Source organism: Heloderma suspectum, chromosome 1 (assembly GCF_057233095.1).
Source record: "Heloderma suspectum isolate Gila_16-S chromosome 1, 16-S_ref, whole genome shotgun sequence".
Taxonomy (NCBI): Eukaryota; Metazoa; Chordata; class Lepidosauria; order Squamata; family Helodermatidae; genus Heloderma; species Heloderma suspectum.
In genome coordinates, this window is record NC_139458.1 from 315330010 (window position 1) to 315348262 (window position 18253).

The window sequence follows — 18253 nt, forward strand, 5'->3', positions numbered from 1 at the left end:
CCCAGCCCAGAAGTCCACAGAATCTGTGCAACTCGAGAAAAGCTAGTCCACTACGGAATCTGTGGGTTGGACTCACAGAAATCCAAACTCATTTGATTCTGTTACAGATTTCTCCAACATCCTTATCTGGCCAGCAAGCCCAAAGCTGAGCAGCAATTTGAGCCAAGGCCTTCAAGGTTTTTTTTACTTTGTCCACTAAGCCCCATTGGCTCTCAATGTCTTAACAGCTCACCTAGGATTCATGATCAGGCGACGGAAGAAGTAGGTCCAGGTGATATAATCCATTGCATCTTGCTTTGAAGTTATAGTTCCAGCTGCAATTTCAGCATTTAAATGATCAGACAGAACTTCCAGCAAACTAGACAAAAACAAACAACCAATCACATAATAAAAATGTACCTGCTCTCTTAAAAGAATTTACATTAATTTGATAATGGTATTATGTATATAAAACTCTCAATTGGATTTAGCAGATTAATAGTCTTAACATCTGCATTCAGTTGTTAAATCTGTAAAACCTGGATACTGATATTAAGATTGATCTTATTTGGTACTTAAAGCTTCTAAAATGGGTGAAGACCATTTGAGAGAGACACTGCTATTGCTGTTGCTACTACTCGCAGCCATTATATTCACAGATGTGATATCTCTTGGTAAGAAGATGACTCCCATTCTTGTTTCCTTACATAGGGGTCTATCTACAATTGCAGGACTAATCTCCCATTCAGATTCTGCTGAATTTCCCAGGAGAAGGCAATGAGCCACCAGGAACACATATAGCTTAAAAGGAGAAGGCTGATTATAAACAATGTTACTTTTGCTACTACTGCTCCATCTCTCAATTGCCTGCCCTTTTAGCTACCCCCAACTTGACAGCCCAAAAATTTTCTGTGTGTATGTGGCGGGGGGAGGTGGGAAATATGGCCAGGTCTCACCACAGTAGTCACATTATAGTCATATATGCCACACTGGAGGCGTTCCAAGATGAAGCTGGACAGCCTTCTGTCAGGGATGATTTGACTTAGATTCCTGCATTGAGCAGGGGGTTGGACTCGATGGTCTTATAGGCTCCTTCCAACCCTACTATTCTATGATTCTATGATATAGTTGAAACCTTGAAAACTATGTATATGATAATATAGTTTGGTGATATAAGCTGAGAATCTAAGAGGGCAGTCCACCTGGAGCCAGAAGGATGAACTGTACGTTGTACAATTTAGTCCAGTGTTCAGTTTTCAGGAATACAGGACATTAATGAATCACATTTCCCCATAATAGTGGTCCTTTCCTTTACCTTGATTCTACTGGGAAAGGTTCATAAAGGAATTTTTTGTAGAAGTCTTTCTTGATGTCATGAACTAGAATCACTGCTTTGCCTTGATCATCAAATTGAGGTCTACCAGCACGTCCCATCATCTGAAGAACATCTACAAAAGTCAGGTGATGACAAGCATTAAGCAGAGTTTAGGGTCTACTCTTCTTTCATGAAGGCAAATGTCCAGAAACAGCACTTTCTTCATTAGCTTTCTTATCTTAAACACTGGTTAAAAGATGTATAAAATGTCAGTTCAAAAAAATATCATTCAACTGACCAAACAAAATGTTTGATTTACAACATGATTTCTAATGCTTATATGAAAGACTGAGCTATACCCTACATCTCAGGAGTGAACTATGGCTAAAGGGTCAGAAAAATGGGGACTGGTAATCTTCAGTAGCTTTGAACTGTACCCCAGTACTAGCGCTAATGAAGTGCTAATGTAAATCGACATATATGCAATCTAACTAGTGCTTGGTAGGCCAATGGGAAAAAGAAGTGGTTTGCTGCCAAAATTTGGCAATGGTGCTGAATGTTGGTAGCAAGTTGCTAATTTTCCCATTGTCCTAGCAAGCACTGGTTACATTGTGAGAGTGTTGGTTTACTACAGCTCAAAGTCATTAGAACTGAGCACAGTTGCATAGTACCCATTGTTTCAATGGTCCCAAATACAGACATGCTTTACCCCGCATGGTTCCTTTCATTATGCATGGCTGATGGGGAATGGATGGGATAAGCATATGGACATATGAAATAGCCTTTTATTTAGATAGAAGGGCTGGGGTTGAGATTATTTTTAATCTGGAGATAACAAACCTTAGGAACTTCTGTATGTAAAGAACGCACTCTACCATCAGGCTATGGCCTCACCACGGCATGACCAAGGCCGTCCATACTGCTAGTTCTCCACACTCATTTCAGTGGTGTCCCTAAGGTAAAGGTACCTATTTTTCTCTAAAATATTTCTGTATTCCCACACTTGAGTATATTCTATTGATGCACATTTTTTACAAAGTAAGATTGAAAAAAATCAACGCAAACTTAAAAAAAAAAAGCATTTCCCATACCACCTGTGATGTTACAGGTGAGAAACTGAAAATAAATTTTAAGAAAACTCTTGGAAATCCTCAGATGTTTTGAGATTAAATATTAGATAAGGAAAATTATCCCATATCAGATTCTCATTCAGCTATATATATATATATCGAATAAGCTACACAATATTTGCTTGCAAGCCCTATACGCCATGTGTTACATAATGACTTTGTTTTTTAAGTAATAATTCTTCTCTGATACTTTTGATCTCAGATTCTCTTTAAAATGTACACTCATTGGATTTACTATTCTCAAAACACAGCAAAAGTTTAAAAGTGCAGTAAGGACTATGATTAAGTATCACTGAAGAATCCAAACAAAAGATGTGACAAACCTAACTCAGCTAGCTAGCTAGCTAGCTAGCTAGCTAGCTTTCTCTCTCTCTCTCTCTCATATTTAAGAATAAATTAATAAATGCAAACATTATTTTCAAGAACATACAGGATATCGTAAGTATTTCTCTAACAGATGATTTGTGACAATACCTGTAATTGGATAATCAACGTAACGTCTTGTTTTTCCATCATAAAATTCTGTCCCTTTAACAATGACTAAATGTGCTGGAAAATTGACACCCCACGCTAATGTGCTAGTGGCAATAAGAACCTAAAAAGATAAAAGATAAAGGGCATCTGTGTAATGCAAACAACTTTTAAAAGTGAATAAAAACATTTCAGTATGGCATTACGGACAGAACAAACATACTTGGATTTTGCAGTTCACAAATAACTCTTCAACAGTTTTTCTGTCTCGTTCATGCAGGCCAGCATGGTGGATGCCTATTCCAAAGGCAAGTGTCAGTTTGAGATTGGACTCTCTGATAGTTGCTATGATGTCATTCATCTGTAACACAAAAAAAGAACAGTATATGAAGATTCATTCAAGAATTTTTCAGAACATTTTCAGCAATAAAAGGATGTTATTTGAAAAAGAAATCATCAATGTGCTACACACTACTTGTAAACAAAGGAAAAAAACAGTCCTTTTACTACAGAATTCACAGATCAAGCAAGCAAATTAAGAAGCCTAGAAAAGGGAAAACAGTAAAAGTATATTCAAACTTACTGCCTTTTATTCAGATGTAGTCATACTTAGAGCAGACCCACTGAAACCAATAGGACAAGCGATTTGTGGCTAACTTGTTGCATTGACTTCAGTGGGTTTACTCCAAGTATGAGTAAGTCTAGATCTAACCTATAGAGCAGGTTTGCATGATCATGGAGGGAAAAGAAGCCACCTTATTTTCCCTTCCTGTGTGTGCTGGACACGAGCCACCTAATTAGCATAATTATCCTCACCGGGTTATCGTGATGTCTGAACCCAGAGAGGGTGGGTGGCTGGGATGGTTTACAAACCACCCTGAAACCCTAGAAAAAAGCTATGGGTTTCGGGGTGGTTTGTAAACCACCCCAGCCACCCATCCTCACTGGGTTTGGATGTCACAACAACCTGTGCCTGGTGAAGGTAATTAATGCTAATTAGGCAGCTTGTGATTGGCATGTGCTAGGAGAGAAAATAAGCCACTGTGGCTTATTCTCCCCCTGTAATTGTGCGATCCTGCTCACAGTCATCTTTATAATGCACACTTTTGTTATTAAAATTGAAATGCCAAACTTCTATGAGTTTAAGGCATGCAGCCACAATTTAACTGTTTCATATTATTCGACTTTGAAATTATAAAGCATTTTCAGACAATCAAGTCTTGCAGACTATGGATCTGATACAAAGATACGTGTGCAAATATCCACACACAGAAGGAATTCAGAAGGTCCACTTTCTGAAAGCAAGCTCTAAGCTACCCTACAACTTGGGAAAGCATCAGAAGTGTAGGCTGATGCAGTGTGATGAGCTCCTGTGAGGAAAAATAAGGTGTAGGCTAAAAATAACTCTATTGATAATGGCCTTTTACAACTCTCATACAGTATAACAAATACAAGTACGTATATATTATTAGAAACCTCTGGACTTTAAAAGATGCGTTGTTTTTTTTAAAGTGAATATAATCTATCAAATGATATCTTGCATCATACCAACAGGTATTGTATCTGTTTGTGATATCAATATTACTGTACATTTACTAACCATGGAAAAATAGTCTCTTAAATGCATATTACATAAAGTAATATCTATTTCGGATATATCTAAATCTAAACCAATTTGTGAAGTAGGCAGAACCTCCTATAATGTAAATGCCACAACAATTACCTGACAGCGCTGCACAATAGGACACCCAGTTTGCTGATCAATTTACATGATTAAGGGAGACTCCTAGATTAGTCCTCTCTCAGGACAAAGATGGATACTGCTACCAAAATGCTTCTGATAGGTATCATAAAGTAAGCTGGAAAATGAAAGTTTGCTGTGTACACTAGAATATAGGTTGGAGACATAAGGAAATCATATATTTTCAGAAGCTCGAGTGGACGACTATTATAAAAACAGTGAAAGAAAGGAATGCAGGCAAAGAGACTAAAGATCACATGGAGAAGAATAAAAGTGGGTTCTTCTTTAGTATAGGTTTTAAAAGATGTGATAGCACTACCTTACGGTGGATTTATAAAGGGAGCCTTCACAATTTTCTGTGGAAAACCATAAAAAGAAAGGTGAAACTTTTGAGGGGAGGAAGAAGAAACCTTTTTAAATTTCTGTTTACATGTCCACTGCTCTGAGAAGAAATATACATTTTTTGTTTAACAGTTAATCTAGCCATGGGATAGTTTAATAACAGGCTTTGATTTTCAAATGATCCTTTGAGCCAAGAACTAATCATCATGAGTGTACAAGAATGCACAGGTTTTGTTCCGTGAATAAAATAAAACATAGCTGTTCACTGGAACAACACTGTAAATAACAATGATGTTAAAAGGTTCAGGTCTACATACAGCATTCGTTCATTGTTTTTATAGGCCGGGAATATTCAGAACTTCCTTTTTATCATAACCTTACGTTGTAAGACATGTGCAGTTAGTAGTATTTCAAAACTTTACATCCATGAACTTCTTGACCTCAGAAAAATGTCAACGCATGAAATCGTTTCTTTTTTTATTCTGGACAACCAACTTTATAATATTAATCTTTCATGTTGTTATTAAATTTTAACCATAAAACATAAAGTTTTAAACATAACGGGGGAGGGCATTGCACCACTAGGCACTTTATTCAAAGAGGATGTTCTTAATAGTAGCTGTACTGCTGGTGTCGTTCACCCAACCTCTGCCCAAATCTGTCCACTGCCTTGTACTAAGCAGTGCCCTGTGGTGCTGTTAGTTATACCTGCAAAGTTCTGTAATTTCACACAGTAAAACTGAAGGACCCTTAGCAGGAGTGTTGGCATTTGCACTGCTAGCCTGTCATTCTAGCAGCAGGGGATCTTAGCCATTCCTAGCAGACCCCCCTCACTTTCACATAAATCAGCGCAATAAAAACAATAACCCTATTTTACCCACAAGCCCATTCCAGGGCTCCACAATTCTGAAGACAATTAATTTTGTCTTCAGAATTAGAATTTCCTTGAGCCAATTTCTGAATGAATATGACATTCACCTTATAAAATAAGACAAAAATATAAGAGATACTGGAAAGGCAATTTACAGACCAACTGGGCTGGGATAATTCCACTGAAATCTAGGAAGCAGCTATTACTGTAGGATGTTTATGAACTGCCCACCTCAAGCACAAAGCAGAATTTAGGTTACAATCCTAAGCCCCAGTGAACTCAGTGGGACTTTCTTCTGAGCAGCCAAATATAGGATTGCACTGTTAATTATCTTTCTAGCCTTACTCAAGGCACCATCACCAAAAGAAAAACAGTCAAGGCAACATGTAGAGATTAACAGGCATATCTAATAGCACTTTTGAACGCATGAACAAGTGTTAACCATGAAAAGGCACTGTAAATTTGCCTGAGGGATTTGTTATCAAAAAACTGATTATGAAAACCACTTTCTTCAGATGGCGGGCTAATGCGGGCTGACTGTAATATGAATATCAAGACGAAGAAAGATTTGGCCCATCTTAAATTAGTTGATATAACCTGTTGATTTTTAAACTGTGCAAAAAGCATTGCCTTCATGTTACATAGTTTAATGATGAACGTGTCATTTTGTAGCTATCTTCTTTTCACAAAATAAAATGTTTCAGCTTTTAAAACAAAAGTCGCAAGGCGCACGAAACATCATCAGGATTTTTCTCAAACTAATAAGCAGAAAATTCCCCTCTGTTCTTCTTTTACATCTGTAAAATTCTGAACAATTTAACATTAACAGTGTTTTGTTTTGTATTTTTTTAAAAAAATATATAATACCTAAAAAGCTTTCATAGAAAGATAGAATTCCATTTAAGTAGATACATTACCCTGTGTCTGAAATTCATTCCAGTCAGGGTATAATTCAGCAAGTTGATGACAACACTGGCTCCAAAAGAAAGGAGGAGACCAGATTGGACAAGAATGAGCTAACAGATTGTGCAGCCCAATTCTGTCCCTTTGAGTGTGATATATTGTTTCAAGATGCTAAAACCCCATACTTTCTCAAAGCATATCTGCCGCCCTGGTTTTCCCATTTTCGCAGAATCCTCATTATTAGTACTCTGTACCCTTTTCAAAGCACATCAGACTCAGACCATATGCCACTGCATAATGCTTATTGATTGTCTGAAATGGCCGGTAAAGAAAGATGGGCTGAATAAAAGAATCAAGAAAGTTATGAAGTCTTAAAACAATATATAATTACACATTTCACATCTGGCACAGATGTTAAGTGAAGTTACAGTGCCGCTGTGTTAAGGTGAAATGGTATTTTTTATGGCTAAACATAACACTGCAGAAGAAAGTTCTACTGAAAACCCTGATAAAGTTCTTCCCTCATCACCCCACCCAACAGGTCAGCCCCTACATTATGTATGGGCAGAGCTGTTGCTATGCCCCATCCTAAGTATCAAAAGCCAATGCAGCACAGAGGAGACTTGGATCTGGGAGGCGTCAGTTCAAATCCCACTCAGCCAATCAGCTTAGTGGATGATGAAGTCATTATCTTTCAGTCTGATCTACCTCACTGGGTTGTTGCAAGGATAAAATGTGGGAGGACAACTTTCCCTGAGCAATTTTGAGGAAAGGCAAGATAAATACACAACAAAAAGTTAATACACAAACAAACTTAATGCAATTGTTAATCAATATAAATTAAATAAATTAAAAGAATACATGAAAAACGAAACTGAGCACGACCAGTGCTATGTATGTTGAAGTGATTTAGGTTGCAATCCTATGTCCACTTACTGGGAGTAAGCCCCATTAAACTCAATGACCTGGTTTGCACATAACAACAACCCATTGGTTTAAGAACTGATGAGTTGCTGCGTACATGCGGGGATGAGTGTGCATGCTGCCTGCAGCGTGTTTGCTTCTCCTGCTTTTACTGCAGAGCCCACAATATGCTCCTTTGTAGGTTGTGGAGTGTGACATGCGAACCCATGCGCCACAGCCAATGAAGAAGCTGATCGTAGGTTGGGCTGTAAAAGCGAAAGAGGTGGGTGCACTACCCCTTGCACGCACAACAACCCATCCGTTTAAAAACGGATGGGTCGTCGTTATGTACAAACAACCCCAGTGTGACTTACTTCACAGTAGGCATGCACAGAGTTGCACTGTTATTCTTGTGTATTTTTGATACCTGTTCAATATATCACATCATTAAAAAATTCTCAAACTAGTTACAGAAAACATATGCTTAGAATGAAGAAGTGTAGCCAAATCCCAGTGAAAAAAATTAGCAAGTTCAAAATAGGAGCTGATGATATTTCCCTGATAATTAATAAAGGTATTAGTTTCCAATTATCAAAGCCCCCAAACACAGTAGATTAGAAATAAATTAAGTACAGATTGTACCCTAAATTTTTCTAAAGAAGTATCTGTCACAATTTGTTGCAACATATTCAAAATCACACTATTTTTGTTTCATCACTGAAAATCACATTGAAAATATCAGATTGCTGATGTAAATGTTAAAAGTAGAAGAATATGCTCTTCAGCATTCAGATACTAAACAGCAGAAAGTCAGGATGAAATGCTATTTACTTCTATTTTTAGGATCATATAGAAAGCATATTCCTCTCGATACATGAACACATATTTTACTTCACGCATGCTCAGCCATGTGGTTTCCTGTTCAGAAGTAATAAAGGCCTCCATCCACATCCCCAGTGTGTGCAGTTGTCTTCCTAATGGCCTCAGCAGGAATTGGATGAGTCTTACGTGTTACTAAACATAACATTTATGACGCTACATTAATTTTACTGAATTAGCTGTAGTACAACCGTAACAAGCTGTAGATATTTAAAATTAGAAATAAGCTGTAGGAAAGCTATTGCAATTACACTTTAAAAGCCTCATCTTCACAGACTGCTAAAAGCAGTGGAAATGTCAGACGATGCCAAAGATCAATAAACTCAAATCCAAGCAAAGATTAATTTGGTATATTGTAGATTTTAGATTTGTTACAATAACTAGTTTCTGTTTTCAACAGGGTCTTTCCTAAATAAATACTATAAAAATGTAGGTGTTACTACATAGGGCTGAATCCACAATTTCAGATTTCCCATGTGTAGTTTCAAAGTTGCATACACCGTATATAAATCTCCTTAATTTTGTTTTACCCACATTGATCAATCACAAAGAGCTAAACCTTGTGATCAAAGACATTAAAAGCAAATCAGACTTCCTGACACACTACTGGGTCTAGCGAGACTGTAGCACCTTTGCTTCGCAAACATGAATCAACACTCCATCCTCCGATGGAGTGAACCTTTCATAGATCTTTCAGACAGACAAATGAAATATGATAGTCTTCTTTGATTGAAGAAGGGGAGGCACCAAAATCTATGAATAAGTGGAGAATACAAGTTGCTCACCCACATCTGCCTTTGATTACTATGTTCTGCCTATCCCTACTAGATCTGAAGTAGAATTGTCAAGGTATCCTGTATTGCCCAAGCTGGGAACATGTCCAGCATTTACTATTACTTTTGTGTCCTAGCGCACAACTAATGAAAATATCCTCAGAAGGAAATTTCCCCACAAAAGGCAAGATGATACATGAGTTTTTCAGAGTTTGTGTTAAGTGGACAGTCCATGTGCAGAGCACAATTCACCAACTGAAGAGTTGTTTTTGTATGTTTGTTTGTTTAAGGTAAGGAAACTGAGCCAGATTAATGGGTCTATAAAATTGCAATGATTAGCCCTTTCCCATTGTTGCTTCCCAGCAACTGGCACTCAGAAATGTACTCTTTCTGAACCTTGGAAGTGCATGTAACCACCATGGCTAATAGCCACCGACTGACCTAGTCTCTTATCCTGCTCTAATGTATTTTAAAATCTCTTTCCTCCCTTCTTGCCAGGGCTGCAGATTTCTTCACTTTGCAAAGGAAGAGAGGGAAGAGTCAAGTGCAACAACTAATGCTCAAATCAGGTAGGCCTCAAATTAAAGGGTCTCAAAGCAGGGCTGGGAAAGACCTCAGCCTAACAGTCTCAAGAGCTGCGAACGGTCAGGGTTTCTAACGGTAGAACCATTGGTATAACTCAGCTAGATTGAGCACATGAAGCAGAAACAACTTTTCAGCTAACCTATAATATTCCATTAATATGTCTGTAATTCAGAGTGCAATTCTGTTTTCATCCCTTTCAAGTATGGTTATCACTTCATCTGTAATAATAGAAAAGCGAACCAAATCCTCAAGTGATGGGACTCTCCATTTTCAATAACCAGGTATAACTAAAGAAAAGGCGGAAACTGTTCCTTTTGAAGAAAATACGTGCTTATGCCACTCTACAGTTCAGATGACCATGTGTTGTATTAGAAGTGTTTGGATACAATGGAACCTACTTCTATGAACGGAGCCCTCTACTAATTGGTTTTTCCCTAGAATTATAGAATAGTAGGGTTGGAAGGGGCCTACAAGACCTTCGAGTCCAACCCCCTGCTCAATGCAGGAATCCACGTCAGAGCATCCCCGACAGATAGCTGTCCAGCCCCATCTTGAATCCTCCAGTGTGGGAGAGGCCACTACCTCTCTAAGTAATTGGTTCCATTGTCGTATTGCTCTAACAGTCAGGACGTTTCTCCTGATGTTCAGCTGGAATCTGGCTGCCTGTCCCTTGCGCCCATTATTCCGTGTCCTGTACTCTGGGATGATCAAGAAGACATCCTGGCCTTCCTCTCTGTGACAACCTTTCAAGTACTTGAAGAGCGCTATCATATCTCCCCTCAGTCTTCTCTTCTCAAGGCTAAACATGCCCAGTTCTTTCAGTCTCAGCTCATAGGGCTTTGTTTCCAGTCCCCTGATCATCTTTGTTGCTCTCCTCTGAACCCTCTCCAGCTTGTCTGCATCCTTCTTAAGTGCAGTGCCCAGAACTGGACGCAGTACTCCAAATGAGGCCTAACCAGTGCTGAGAAGAAGGGAACTACTACTTCCTGGGATTTGGAAGCTATACTTCTATTAATGTAGCCCAAAAGAGCATTTGCCTTTTTTGCAGCCACATCACATTGTTGGCTCATATTCAGCTTGTGATCGACAACAATTCCAAGATCCTTCTCACTTGTAGTGTTGTTGAGCCAGGTATTCCCCCATCTTGTAACTGTGCATTTGGTTTCTTTTTCCTAGGTGCAGAACTTGGCATTTATCCCTATTAAATTTCATTCTGTTGTTTTCTGCCCAGCGTTACAGTTTATCAAGATCACTTTGAATTTTGTTTCTGTCTTCCGAAGTATTAGCTATCCTGCCCAATTTTGTGTCATCTGCAAATTTGATCAGCATTCCCTGCAGCTCCTCCTCCAAGTTATTAGCAAAAATGTTGAAGAGCACTGGGCCCAGGACTGAGCCCTGCGGTACCCCACTCATTACCTCTCCCCAGTTGGCGAAGATCCCATTGATAAGGACTCTTTGAGTTGGATTCTGTAGCCAACTGTGGATCCACCGGATCATTGTTTTATCTAGCCCACTTTGAGCTAGTTTGCTCATCAGGATATCATGGGACACTTTGTCGAAAGCTTTGCTGAAGTCAAGGTATATTATGTCCACAGCATTCCCACAGTCCACAAGGGAGGTTACTTGATCAAAAAATGAGATCAGATTCATCTGGCAGGATTTGTTCTTGACAAATCTATGTTGGCTTTGAGTAATCACTGCATTGTTTTCAAGGTGCTTACAGATGGATTGCTTTATCATCTGCTCCAGAATTTTCCCAGGGATTGATGTCAGACTGGTCTGTAGTTCCTAGGTTCCTCCTTTTTGCCTTTTTTGAAGATAGGGACAACATTAGCCCTCCTCCAGTCATCTGGCACTTCACCCATCCTCCATGATTTCTCAAAGATAATAGATAGCGGCTCTGAGAGTTCTTCTGCCAGTTCCTTTATTACTCTAGGGTGCAGTTCATCTGGCCCTGGAGATTTGAACTCATTCAAAGTAATTAAGTGTTCCTTGACCATATGCCTATCGATCTCAAGCTGCAATCCTGCCCCTTCAGCCTGTACTTTGCCTTTGCCAGGGGGGTCATAGACCCTCTTTTGGGAGAAGACTGAGCCAAAGTAGGAACTGAGCACTTCTGCCTTACTTTATAATCTGTTATCATTTTGCCATCCTTATTTAATAGCTGAACCACCATTTCTTTCCTCTGTCTTTTACTATGCATGTAGCTGAAGAAAGCTTTTTTGTTGCTTTTAGCATCCCTCACTAACCTCAGCTCTTTCTCAGCTTTAGCCTTCCTGATGCCATCCCTGCAATTCTGTGCTACCTGCCTGTATTCTTCCTTTGTTGCTTGGCCTTCTCTGTACTAAAACTTGGAACTCTGGTGACAGAGAAATACTTCAGGTGTGTCATAACTAACAAAGGATCTACTTCTCAGATTTTGCTCTTCTGTTTTATCTTCTCTTCCATAGCTTCAGCCATTTTGTTTTTGGTTTTAATCAAAGAGCAGGAAGTAGCAATGCTGAGATAGATAATTTGTCTGCTTTCCTCTTTGCCTTGTCAGTAGGAATGAAAGGCTCACTAGTTATCTGAGCCTTGGCTATTACAGGGAATATCAACACTAATCTTATATATAGGAAAATAGTGCTGAAATCCAAAACAAGGTGTATTGAGTGAACAGTCATAGGCATCTAGATTCTATGCGTAAGAGAAAATCCCACTTTCTACAATCAGAAATTCAAATGTCTGGGTATATATTTCCTTTGACTAGACAATAGTACTAAGTGTAAAAACCCACAAACCACCTAAGAACAACAATCTAGCTACGTAATAGTTTGTCTAAACCTTGCTGCACCAATAAAACCCAATACAATGCAGAGACAGGGGTTGAGTGTGGGGAAAGTGGTATTTAACCACCCAAGTTGAGCATTAGACTTCTGAATATCATTCCTTCCATAAGTTTGGAAGCAAAATGGGACTGCCCTCCCAACATAAGATAGTTATTTCCAACTACTCAACAAACTCCCTAGGTACACAGAAATATATAGGTTTGTAAATTAAAAGAAAAGGAAAATTCAAACAACTCCAAAAGCAGCCCTATAAAGACATGTCAGCTCCCAGGACTGATGAAATGCTGATATTTGAATCTATAGATAATATCAGTTCTAGAGTAACTTGCCCAATTGTCTGGAATATAAACTTCCAGGTTCAACAGTGATATGAACTTGCTCTTTGCCTCTAAATACACTGTGCCAAATCACAGCTCCGTTATATCTGATTCCTCTATTTTCCACAGGCAGCTCTCACTTCCACTCCCAGGAAGAAAAAAAAGGGTTCTAAAAGAAGCAGAAGGTGGGTACACTGTGCAAGTCTAAGGTTCAAAAAAGTTGCGACACTGAATGTTAGAATGTCAACTGAAGAAAAACAAAAAAGGGAAAATGGATGCATGGGGAGAGAGGCAATCGACCTGCTCAAGTCCCTAACAAACTATAGTACATATCCTGCAGGGGGGATTAGGGTTGGGGAAGATGCATGCCATGAGGCTGTAATATTCCCCTCCCTGTACTATATAGGGATGTTTCAGGAGGAAGGAACACCTTTCCACTTCCCCACTTTGCAGAATCCCCCTCCCTTGTTATACAGCATTATCATGCTCATGTTTGGGGCTGGCAGCAAAATTGACTCCTGCAGCACAGTGGAAGTGCGGGGGGGGGGGGAGTCCTTTTCATCTTCCCTTCTCTTGAACCTCCCCTACCCCCAAGACTTGAGCAGCACTACACGGTTCCTGATCCTGGCTAGCTGGACTAGAGCCATGAACAGGAGCACTCCTTGTTAGGGTGAGGATACACTAAGAACATAAGAAGAGCCGTACTGGATCAGACCAAGGGTCCATCTAGTCCAGCATTCTTCACACAGTGGCCAACCAGCTGTTGACCAGGAACCCACAAGCAGGACATGAGTACAACAGCACCCTCCTGCCCATGTTTCCTAGCAACTGGTGTACATAGGCATACTACCTCTGAAACCTGTGGTAGCACATAGCCATCAGGACTAGTAGCCACTGATAGCCTTCTCTTCCAGGAATATGTCTGAACCCTTATTGATGGCCATCACTACATCCTGTGGGAGTGAATGCCATAGTTTAACTATGTGCTATGTGACGTACTTTGTTTTATCTTTCCTCAATCTCCCACCAATCAGCTTCATGGGATGACCCTGGGTTCTAGTATTATGAGAGAGAGAATGTCCCCCTATCAACATTCTTCACACCATGCAACATTTTGTTGCAGGTTGCACATCACGTATACTTCTATTTGTAGACTGGAACCTAAGATTCATCTTCATTCTCTCTCCCTCTCCCTCAGTCTCTCTCCCTCCCTCCCTCTCTCTCTCTCTCTCTCTCTTTCTCTCTCTCTCTCACACACACACACACATACATCAAGGCCGTAGAACAATATGTCTCTTTTAAATAACATTGTCTTTCTTATTTTTTAAAGAAGCCACATTAAAACCGGTCCAGATGAAGTAGTAGTGCCCGTATTATTTTACTCCTTTGGCGTGTTTATGATGAAGCTAACAAAGACAATACCGGACTATGACATTGCACTGAGATTGCAAGGATGTTACTCCTGTGTTACAAGCAGACAGGTTTTAGGATCATGATGCTAGACTGTGATCTTATAAAAACATATTTATAGCAGAGAAGCAGTCATCATCAACAGAACTCTTTGTTTGTTTTAAGCTATGTGCCTGTGGAATTGGGTGGAGCGCTGTGGATCGGTGCATAAGTAGCTGTGATTAAGGAATCAGGAGCAGACTGCAAGACTGCATTTCAGGAGGGAGGGTTGGGAATATGCTATTTTGTCCTGTTCTTCCTCTGCCATCCTCAGCCTTAAAACTCTGATTTCAGATCCTTTTAAACTTTAACTGTGGTCAACACTGTTGCTGATGTGACATATATCTTCAGTTAAGACCTGTTGGAAAGGAAAGGGAATTTGTGTTCCAGAAGCGAGGGTCTAGGCGGTGATCCTGAGGCCCCTCCCAAAAGCTTTATCACCGTTCAGCTATCAGCAGTGTTGTGTGTACCAACTCTATGTCTAAAAAAAAAAGTGGTGGTGGTGGTGGTGGTGGGGAGACATTACCAAGTCATGTAAGAATTCCTTGTAACACTCACCTTTAATATGTCTGCCACGCAACAATCGCATTCACCTAAATGAATTAATACAAATTGCTTGAGTTTACCTCTCTTTCATCCATATTCAGCCATTGTTTTGGATCATCTTCAGTTGCCAAAAAAGCAATCAGCTCTAAAGCAGTAAGTCTAGTTTGACGTCTGGATGATACAAATATAAGAACTGGCTTGGCTGGAGAATGGCTCCTAATAGCTGTTAAAAAATAAACAAAAACTCAGAACAATACAATGCAATTACTTAAACCAGCATTTTGCTGTTTTCCTTACATCAGTCATGGAATCATTTGAATGAAAAGTGCCAATGAATTAAAACTTATATATTTACTCACCTTTAAAGGGAATTCTCAAGTGTCTGAACAACTGCAGCAAAGACTGGGAAATTTTTTAACTTTTTTGTTTGTTTGGGAGTTACGCACTTATAACAGTAAAATATTCAAGCCAAGCAAAGTTTTTTTTTTAAAGGATTTTCTTGCTGAAAATGAAAACTTTCAATTTGCAGCCAAATTTTATGGGCTGAAAAATGGAGATTATAATGGAAAATGATGACACAGTCATGACTGTAACAAGTGGAAAGAAAACTGCTTTGTAAATCACATTTCTACAGAAATTTCATCAGTCAGAAGAAATATTAACAGCATCAAGCTGTTTCAGGTACAATCATTAATATGTATAAAATATGTTTTTACATTTTAAGGGATTTGTTAAATATAAAATGATTTTATTCCTTTATGTAGTCTTATGAATGTATACTTAATTGATACAATTTTAGTACAAACCATGCCAATACATGTCTGTAAATGAGAACCAATGCATGTACATATGAGTATGACAGTTGACAATGTTAATATTGCATCTTCTTCATATAGATACCAATATATCTATTTCTTAACGAAAGCTTGACAGCTAATGAATTTTTGTTGCTTCAGGAACAGGTGTGGCTGAACAGCTCTGGACAGATTTATTGTTCATTAGTGTTTTTCTACAATGTTCCTCCTTGAGGTGTAAATAATCTGAACTGCCAAGATTGGTCTCCAGTCCCCAATCAATACTTCACTTCTGTCATAAGGCTAATTAGATCAGCTAAAAAGTCACCTCACAACTGTCGCCTTACAATCAACAGCAGTTCACATCACAAAATTTATTTGTGGACTTCTTTTTAATTGATATAATAAATATTCCTTATGGAACCCACACAGAACATGTTTCAATAAAATATGAAGGTGGTTCTTAAATCTATCCCGCTTGCCAGTTTACGAATAAAAAATTGAAAACAGAGACATATCTGGGACACACTGGAAATTCTGAAGTTTATGGTTATTGCCCTAAAATCAGAATTATGCAAGCTTAGCTTGACATGCAACTTCTGTTTACAGTTTTTTAAAGCTTCTATGAGGAGCAAATCTCTTACTGAACCAATACTGAAAAAGGCTTATACGTTGTAAATCTTAAAACATTAATAGGAAAATATTTTCACAGTGTCAAATGCTAACAGTAATTTCAATTATTCTGTTTGAAATACATTTACGTTCCACTGATGTGTGTTGTGTTAGCAATGTTAATGTATGAGACCTGAAGTTAGGTCATGCTGTTAAAAAGACTTTCTTCTTAAAGCAAACCAGGAAGATACACAACAAAACATGATATACATTCATCTAGGGTAGACTTAAAAAAAAAATAGCTATAGTTGCATACCCTGAAATGCTGGTTTGTTCATGCTAGCCATACGAGGACAGTAGTGCTGGCCTGGAAAGCCTTGAATGTGTACCTCCAGTGGAACAGGACGCACCGATGGCCTGAAGTTGAATAGCCCCATCTAAAAAGATAACGTAAATGGCTGGTTGTTAATGTCGAAGGTTGTTTTTATCTCATAAATAATGCCAGATTGCTACTCTCCAAATTAATGGATGTTAATTTCTTCCACATACCTGGTTGATATTTAGCCAATCAGCAAGATCCCTGGCATTAGCTAATGCAGTCGAGAGACCAACCACTCTGACAGGCATTTCTGTGTGAGATGAGATGAAGTTCGTACGAGACACGATAACTTCCAGTACAGGGCCTCTTTCATCCCCTAAAAAAGAAGGAAAGAAGAATAAACATCACTATTTTTTAAAACTTCAACTAGCAATGCCAGAGCACACTTCCATTTCAAAAATAATACCGATAAAAATGATGCTCACCTAGCAGAGAAATAATACCGATAAAAATGATGCTCACCTAGCAGATGGATCTCATCTATGACGAGAATGGAAACTTTCTGAACATAGCTTCGGTTCTGCCAGCTTCTGCTGACCCCATCCCACTTCTCTGGTGTAGTAACAATAAGGTCAGCTTGGGCAATTGACCTCATATCAGGAGTCACATCCCCTGTCAACTCCACAACCCTGCAAAGGGAGTCAAATGATCATTGTGAAGTGATACAACACAATTTTTAAAATCTGTTTTGGAGTTAGACAGTAGGTCCAGAACATTAAGCCTTCATATAAACATGATAAATAATGCTATCCTGTTAGAATGCAAGGCTGCATCCACAATAGCATCCCATATACTGTTTTCTGTTCATATTCCTCACAGAAAAAGGAAAGTACTGAATTTCTATCCCCATTATAGCAGTTCCTTTCACAAGAAAGACCAGTGCTAGAGCTGAGGGAGAAGGAACAGCATGGAGGTCCTGGTGAATAGACAAAATATTCATACCAAGGCAGGGCCCTACTGATCCATGCTTCTTAACAGAAAAAAGCTCTGACAATCTTCTATCCAGTCTAGTTATAATCTAGTAAAAACATTCCATAATAGTAAAAACTATTATAAAGTGATTTCAAATTGTGATGTATCCATTTCATATATAGATAGATTCTTAGCTAAAATTAGATCAACTTACAAGGTGTTTTGTTGGGCTAGGACAGGTATACATGTATGACGTTAAGAAGGTCCAGAGCTTTATGAAATGTTAATCTGTACATATGAATGTTCTAAAGAAAAACAAATGTCAAGAATCTGTCTGAAGAATGTGGTCAGGTTTTACTTGTAAATACAGCAAAACTGTTAAGAACACCAATTTCCTTTTCATGCCATTTGTTGACAGTTCTGTAGAAGTGGTGGCAAACAGATGCAATGGAAACAAACTATCACCTGCATATTGAATATTACAGGGCTTTAAGTTTTTTATTTTATTCTGGATCATCTTAGGA

The 18253-nt window shown here is 38.8% G+C and overlaps 1 protein-coding gene across 11 annotated transcripts in view; it reads right to left on the reverse strand.

The window, feature by feature from the left end:
* Window positions 1-18253, reverse strand: part of ASCC3 (activating signal cointegrator 1 complex subunit 3) — a 325230-nt gene that overhangs the window by 87316 nt on the left and 219661 nt on the right. For all 11 annotated transcript variants that reach the window (XR_014786638.1, XR_014786639.1, XR_014786640.1 and 8 more), the window contains 8 exons: window positions 17280-17446; window positions 16988-17133; window positions 16755-16875; window positions 15113-15255; window positions 3119-3256; window positions 2899-3019; window positions 1295-1427; window positions 233-358 (listed from right to left, as the gene is read on the reverse strand). Coding sequence is in view for 7 of the 11 variants with exons in the window: in XM_084827184.1 (XP_084683310.1) it covers window positions 233-358; window positions 1295-1427; window positions 2899-3019; window positions 3119-3256; window positions 15113-15255; window positions 16755-16875; window positions 16988-17133; window positions 17280-17446 (1095 nt within the window). In the remaining 4 variants the exon portion in view is untranslated. The remainder of the gene's footprint in view (window positions 1-232; window positions 359-1294; window positions 1428-2898; window positions 3020-3118; window positions 3257-15112; window positions 15256-16754; window positions 16876-16987; window positions 17134-17279; window positions 17447-18253) is intronic.